The sequence below is a fragment of the Anoplophora glabripennis genome, unplaced genomic scaffold (assembly GCF_000390285.2).
Source record: "Anoplophora glabripennis isolate ALB-LARVAE unplaced genomic scaffold, Agla_2.0 scaffold248, whole genome shotgun sequence".
In the NCBI taxonomy this organism is placed as follows: Eukaryota; Metazoa; Arthropoda; class Insecta; order Coleoptera; family Cerambycidae; genus Anoplophora; species Anoplophora glabripennis.
Window position 1 is genome coordinate 4,818 of NW_019416351.1, and position 8,109 is coordinate 12,926.

Genomic DNA, 8,109 nt, shown 5'->3' on the forward strand with positions numbered 1-8,109 from the left:
TTCCCATATTTTTTTATTTTATCCAAAAAATTTGGTGGTAACACTTTTAGATCTTGCAAGAGCTTTGACACCTAAGTAGATATGCCTAGGACAAACAGGGTACTCAGTCTTTTAGCCAAATAGAACAATTTAGTAGACATTTAGCCTATTTTCGCGGGGAATTACACGTTTTCCTCCCAGAGGATTGGGTTAATCATGTTAATTGGACATTTACATAGTGCACACGTATGAACAATTTGTACTCTGCAATGTTAATTACGCATTCTAGTTTAAAAGCGGGCTTGTTTACAGGCGTGGCGCTGTTCGCGAAGAGACACCGGCGATCGCCGTCCCATTTCAACCTCAAATACGGCCGTGAAAATTCACCACCGGAATCTCCCGTGAAGGAAGTGGTGCATATTACCTGCGAGATCGAGAGCAAGGAAGGACTGGAGGTTTGTATAAGTTTATGACATTTTTTTGCAGGGTGATTGAGCTATTCATTTAAAAAATGTTACATTCTTGATGTACGCAACGCCGTTAAAATTTAGGTAACTGAAATTTCTTTTAAGCATATTTTTTCGTCTTTTTTGTATTTCTAGGGACCTAGGGGTAGGATATTTAAGGACTTGGGGCACAAAAAGTCACTAGACATTGATAAAATAACACGATCAACTGCTATTTTGGGGCCAAAACTATTGCCAGCCTTGAAATATAAGTTTGATATTCGATGTTTTTGCGAAATTAATTAATTTTTACCTATTTTTGTACAATTTATTACGCAATACCTGAATATTTCTACATATAATACTCCAACAATTAAATTATAATAGTTTTTTTTTATATTAACAGCACAAACTATTTGAATTTAGTATTAAGACGTCGTTTATATTTAAATATCGTTAATCGGCGTCAAAATCATGTTTCCACAAAATGTACAATATCATTAATATCAGCTTAATTGAAAAGACACTAATGAGGTAAATAGCAGGATAATTTGAAATATACAAGCAGACTTACCTTTTCATCTTAAATCTTAAAATTATCTGTTGAATCTGCAAGGGACAGCTATATACACAAACAGGAATATAGGACACATATTAATAAAATTTATATAAAATTAAAACATCTACTTATAATCACACTTAGATTAAAACAAAAAATCTAACCCCTAACCTAACTAAACAACATCAAAACAAAACACCTCCCTTGTTTCATTATTTGTACATAGGGTTGCCAGATGTCCGGTTTTCGACCGGNTAGCGGATAGGACTTTTTTCGAGTTTCTCTTTTATTTTCGCTAATTTTCCTGGTGTACAATGGGTACTTCGAACACTTTAAACCTTCAGATGCCGGATTGGAGTTTAACAACCTTTCGATTCCATCAGGAGCTGGTTCTAGATGAACTAGCTTGTATTTGCTTCTAAAGCATACAGAATACCGCTAAGTCCGTGATTTGCACGGCTTGCATAGCTTTTGACATGTTTCGTTCGTGCGTTAAACGAGAAATGAAATCGTTTCTGAATGCATAATGTTGCCAAGTAATGAATAGTTCGCGATTTTTCACATACCACGCAAAGCAGATACGATTTTCTTTGGAATATTATCGCAGTTTTGCACGTACGAAGTTTCATACGTAGATAGCGAAAAAATTTACCGCTGATTACTTTGACAAAGACTGTATGAAAAACATTATAAGTTACAGCTGAAACAATTTCTCTAGAAGTCCTTGGTAGTTAGTTTCTACGTACTGCGTTCTTGAGCTTTTATGTGTTACCAGAACGTCTCGCATTTCAGATTCTTTTGAAAGCACGTAGTTGCTTATTTCTAATCAAAATTAATCACTGGAGTAAATTACAACTAGACGAATTTTGAGGTTACAATTACGCGCTTTCGATTTGAGTGATCTAACTACCCTTACGTGATCCGAAAATATAGATCAGATAACTGAGAAGCTCTTTCCTAACAAACATTTAAATGAACAGACATATTTTCATAACGAACCTGTTGTGTGTTATCTAACAGCCATTTTAAGAAAGCGGTCGCTGGCAACTAGGTTTACTGAACTGCCCTGGATGGCATCGCGTATTAATCGCGTTCTAAGCCATTGTAGTCGGTAGAAAAAAAGTGGTATCGACCAAGAGTACAGGTAGTACTACACGATAATCTAAACAGGAGCGTGTTCCCACTGTAGCCTCCTTGGTCGGTAGGTTGTTCAACCCAAATTCCTCGAGCACGATTAAAATATTGACGACGGCGGCGGCGAGACAGGAAACGCAAATTATAAGTTTGTATTAAGAGAAAGTACCTTGATCTATTTTCATAATTACAGCCATTCGTAATTATACGTGATTGGAAAATCGATATTTTTTTAACACAGAAACCTTCAAGAGAAATATAGATGTATACAATTTAGATATTACTCTTAACGATAGAGTTAATTACTAGGGATCGGAAATGTTAGAGCGGTTGCAATGTGGTACAGAGTTCGCTGTAGGTTCGGTTATTTTTTATGTAATTTTATGTCTGCTGAAGCTTCGCATCGATCAATTTATTCGATACAGATCTAGCGACAGTGGCATAGTTATTTGAGCAATTTAGGGACATTGTAATTTTGGATTATAAAAAAGGGGGGCCAAACACCAAACTGCTTAAAGGTTAACTGCTCATTAGTAAGATTACGAAATTAGCAATGTGTAGGTAGGTTCATATTATGCTACAAATTCCAGATTACTCCAGTAATTCTGGAGGCGACTAATTAGTTGTAACTTTGCCTATTCCATTTAAAACTACGTGTTGGGTATTCATTTAAGCGACGACTTGTCAAAGCCGGAAACAATTACTTATTTGAATGACAGTCGACATTATTTAAACATTCCTGGACGTTATTTTTTTCACGTAAAAGTTGATAAACTTGATCCCGGATGTATTAATCGAAATTTCGAAATCACTAGTGCAGATGAACTGAGGTTCTCTATCAAAGGAAATTGAAAACGATTACGGGACGTTCATTTGATCTTGTGGGTTCAAGGGCCTGATTAGAGATTAGATTATAGTTAATAAACTTGTCATACGCCGTGTTAACAGGATGTACGAACTTATCGGTACAAATCTTTTCATCGCAGTAAAAAAAAAATAATTTCGTCCTTCGACGTTCCGATTCTCTTTAGCAACGCTTCTAATAGTTAAAAATAAACAAGATGTTTTCTTCAGTCCCCGTATATAAACCGTAACGATTTTTAAATGTACCTGGCTTTGAGTAAGAGTCGAAAAGTTTGTTGAAATTATATTACGTATATTCAAATCAATTAATCAGAGTACCTATACTTCACAAGAGAGATATTATTTTTAATTAAATTATATATACTAAAAAGTAGTCTGCTTATTTTCAAAATATACAACTGTACAACTTATTAAATGGTGCTCCGTTTGGTTGGGATTCCCTGTACGTAGCCTGCCAGTCATATAATTTATTTAAGTGAATTTTTACATCGCTCATATCCTACATAATCCGCTTTATCCTTGAAGTTGTTTAAATTCCCATAGTTTTATAAACATTCTGATACCAGTTTAGCTCGTTAGTTACACAAAAAAAAAAAAGGAATCTGTAATGCTATCCCGATTTGCCAAGCAATTATTCAGAAACGCAGCTATTGTTTCGCGAATTTTATTCTTATCGAATTTATCAAATTAAAATTTCATAATTAACCGAGCCTCGCTGTTTCACCTTTCCCGACATTAATTGTTTGACTGACTATAGAGAAAGTGCGCTGGAATAATTCTAATTACGTCGATTGTACAGTAAAAACAATATTTTGATAGGTCTAATTGAGTTTAATTTGGTTGACTTGGTTTTACGTGCGTGCGAAAAGACCGGTCTGGTTTTGAAAGCCAAAAGAGTGAGGTTATATTTCAGCATTTGAATGACCGACGAAAATTGAAGGCTTAATATCATCCACATTTTCTACAATAATAAGATCCACTTCTTATTTGTGGAAGGGTGAAATTCGCGGTGAATATTAGACGCCTTCATTATTTCTCTATCGCACGGATTTCTATGACTTACTTTATCGCTCTCACGTAACGGCGGATGAACCATGGGGACTTTCCAACCCTGTATAAGTGTGTCTCTATTTGCATAAACAAATGGGTGATAAAATTTCTCAAAATTAAGAAAAATGTTCAGGAAATGTGTAGGAATTTTAATTTCATTTTTATTTCGGAAACTGGGCATTTGAAGTTTGTTTTTGATAATTTTTAGGCGTTCTACCCCATGGAATATTTGGCTCGCGCAAATGGAACACCCCGTACAAGCAATAAATAGAAAGGAATGCGAGAGATTCAGCCACCGCTATAATATTAATTAGTTTTTTTTCATCTAAAAATACAGCTTAATCATCTAGTGTCACGCATCGTTTGAAAATAAGAATCTCGTTTAAAAAACACATAAATTTAAAACGATTACAATGCAAGGTGATGAAATGGATCAAAATATTGTCAACATTTTGCTTTTAAAACTTTTTTAACACCTTGCTAATAATGTTGAAATAGAAGTGAAAATACATTGTCTGTAGTTATTTGTTTGTGCTTAGGTCTTTGTTTGTTGGGTACATTGTCAGTTGTGGTTAATTAAGCGAAAATCATTTAAAAAAATGTGTTAATAATAAGCTTATACCCTGGAAATCTTGCTGGCAGGGTTTTATTTTATCAATTAATGAGAACATACAACAAATTTTAAATTAGAACAGATAATACTTTACGGACGCGCCCAAACAATGTTGAAATTTGAAAAAATTGCATTTAAAGCAATTTGAGAATGCAAAAAATAAACATTATGTTGGAGAAAACTCACGATCTATAAAATATAATATTAGACGAGCACAAAGATTATTGAAGTGTGTCAAATTATTCAACTTTTATCCTTGTCGGTTACAAATATTAAAAGAAGACTTAAGAAATAATAGAATAAACGTCATAGTATATCTCTAACTGTGGAAATCGACGAAATAAACTAATTTAAACAGTTTGACCCAATTAAAGAAGAAACGCCGTTACAAGTTTTGATAAAGAAAATAGTGGGTGATATAGTGATGTGTATTTTTTATTTGTCTGCTTTTGTCTGTATGAGAAATAGGCAAAAATACTAGTAATACTGTTTTTATTTAGCGCAAGGGTCTATTTAATTCTTTTGCTCACAAAAAAAAAACAAAAAAAGGCAGAGAAAAAATTAAAACATTGAACAAATCAAAGTTAAACGCAACAAATCAAACATATTGCTTCAACGGCTTACAAAATCAACCTAATTGCCGATAAAAAGCTACGTAAACCCGGTCCTCGGGCGTTTCCTTTTATTTATAAATTATAAATAGTCGCGATACCACCTTATCAAGCCGTTGGGTTACATCCATTCTCGTCCAATGTTAGTTGTGCCCGGAGTGTGGTTTAATAGCCAACATGGAACGCAGGTTACACAAAGGGCTCAGCTTCAGCTTGCGAGAACTCAAATTAGAAATCGACAAATTGACGACGACCGACGATTTTGTAAGTACGTTTGCTTTGTTTCTACGGGTGTATTTCGAACGATGTAACTTTATGCAAATGTCGCATTGTGTCCGCGGCGAACACTCGCATTCCATTGTTCGTGCGTGTTCCCACGGAAAGCAGTCGAATTTGTTACGAGCTAGGCACTTGCTTTTGTGTGCTGCGCCGTGATCTTTTCTAGGCAGCAACGAAAAGTCGTGAAGAACTTCTGACGTCTCGTGTCAGGTTATACGGCGTTTTGGCCCGTATCCCTGAAGATAAACGAGATACGGACAACATATCCCGTACTTTTATATAATTTTGTGTTCAGTTTGACTGAATATAGAATACGACATTTATCAAGTAATAAACATTTTTTAAGTGTATACAAAACACGTTTCATGCAAATTAGGGTTTTAATTAATATTTGGTGACTTTTTTTAAACGGGTTTGGTTTTACATGAAATCTGAGGAATTGCATTGTTCGCTTTTTTATAGAAAGACACATTGTACGTACCAAGGTGAGTTCATAAGCCATATTAAAAAATTGGATTGGGTCAAGGCGCTTTGTGCAGTAAATGGCTTCGTCAAATGAGATGCACACTTGTATTGTTTCAGATTTAACACTTTTACCTAAGGATGTGGAATCGCTTAGTCCACAGAAAAAAATGCAAACCTTAATATAGGTACGCAAATAATAAGCGTAATTTGTGCAGCATTACGGTGGATACGATAATAATGGTTGGGAATTTGTATAAAAAATTACTTAATTAACGCGATTCTAGTTCCGATTGTAGCTAGAAATACCCGGCCTTGTATTTTATGCGAGTTCAAGTGTTGATTATACCGCACGTCTCACAGTGTGATTCTGACAAAAAAAACTATTTTGTTTGTTTGAATTCAAGCGTCATACTTACTCGTGCAAATAAAGATTCAGTTTCCTACAAAAATACCAAGCGCGCGTGTAGGAAAATTCACAATTTCATTAGGTTAAACGACGGGGAAAGTTTCTTTAATTGCATTCTGCGGCTTCCACAGAACATCGTGAAGATTTAATTTAACTTCGTCACGTGCCAGCATGTGGCCTTGTTTTGTTATTTTCAGTAAAATTTCCTCGCACCATACCTTCGACATACTCGCAGGGGACGTCTTTTAAAAATGAAACGGAACAGTATACTTCATCGTACAGCTAGCGAAAGCGCTGGTTGCAAATTGTGGGTAATACAGTGTGCGACTTTACCAACAATTTCCATTATCATGTCTGTCATCGTTCATTAATCTGTTGTTTTTATAGTCCGTCACAGAAAATAAAAAACCTACGCATCACAACAATAATTACTTTGGGAAACCCCGCTCGACGTGGAATGTTGACGCGACGGCCATAGGGTCTGATTCTTGATTGAATAACTAACGAGTTCGTCTGGTTTTAGGAGGCGCACAACATGGTACGCGAAGCGAACGAGAAACAGGCGGCAGCTGAAAAGGCGCTAAAAGAGAGCCAGATGAAGGTGGACGTGCTCACCGCCGAGGTGGCGGCCCTGAAGACCCTAGTCCTGACGTCTACGCCTAGCTCTCCCAATCCCCATTTGCACCCGCAAATAGGCGGCGCGAAAGACGAGACAGGTGAGCATCGCGAAATGGATCTCTTCAGTAAATTAAAGAAAAACTGTTTTCTCTGTAAATGTTGTATAATTCTCTAACTACGATCGTATATTACGCAATTCTGGAACTGATCCTAGTTACCTATGAACTACTGCACAGTCCAAGAATAAACTAACAAATGCGTAACGTAATAAGGGCCAAAGAAATATAAAATGTCAAATTGACGTCACTTCTGTCAGTTACATCAGTTTGACTCAATTTAGTCGATCCTGATTGGTCGAAACGCATTGAAGTTTATTGATCTTGGATTAACTATCCGCGATAATTTTTAAGATGCAAGCGCACCAAGCGGCGAAAGCAGTAAGCTCCGAAACAAGGTAATTTTGACATTGCCGTTCGCGTTTACACATTCATTTGAACAACATTTGTCTTATTTGCCATTATTATTAGTAATTTTGTTATCAAACTGCGGTTATTTCACTTTTGTGTTATTTTATAGGTTTCAAATATTTCATAAATAAATTTTAAGGCAAGTATTTATGTCTACTTTATTTGTCTCTAGCATTACAATGTAATGTACATTTTATTAAGTTATAACTATGAACTTATCCGTTGTGGAATACATTTCCTATTTACATATATGCTAACGAAAACTCTCGTTGTATATTAGAAGGAGAGGCAGTTTTTAAGGCTGATCATGTGGTACTATATGGGAAAATTGAGCAAAGTTAATTTAAATTTAGAAATTTATATTATGTCTGCAGACTAGTGCCCTTACTTACTAACAACCCTCATGAAATTCAGGGAGTATTATCTATCGGCAATAATATTTTGAAAATTTCTTCAATGGTTTGATGAAAACTTAATTCTGGATTTTTCTTGGACCATGAAGAGCAACCTTGAACTGAACAATAATAGTTTGACAGTTTCTTCTTTCTATCCATAATTGCTGAAATTTTCCTCACACTATTTTCTTAAAATAACAGTGTTCAAAAAACGAACACTAAA

The 8,109-nt window shown here is 35.3% G+C and overlaps 1 protein-coding gene across 1 annotated transcript in view; it reads left to right on the top strand.

Annotated features, from left to right (window-relative positions):
* Positions 1 to 248: 248 nt before the first annotated feature.
* LOC108908602 (guanine nucleotide exchange factor for Rab-3A-like) overlaps positions 249 to 8,109 on the top strand; it is a 15,443-nt gene continuing 7,582 nt past the window's right edge. The window contains 3 exon segments of the mRNA XM_023454206.1: positions 249 to 434; positions 5,404 to 5,520; positions 6,930 to 7,159. Of these exon segments, the coding sequence (XP_023309974.1) occupies positions 249 to 434; positions 5,404 to 5,520; positions 6,930 to 7,159 (533 nt within the window).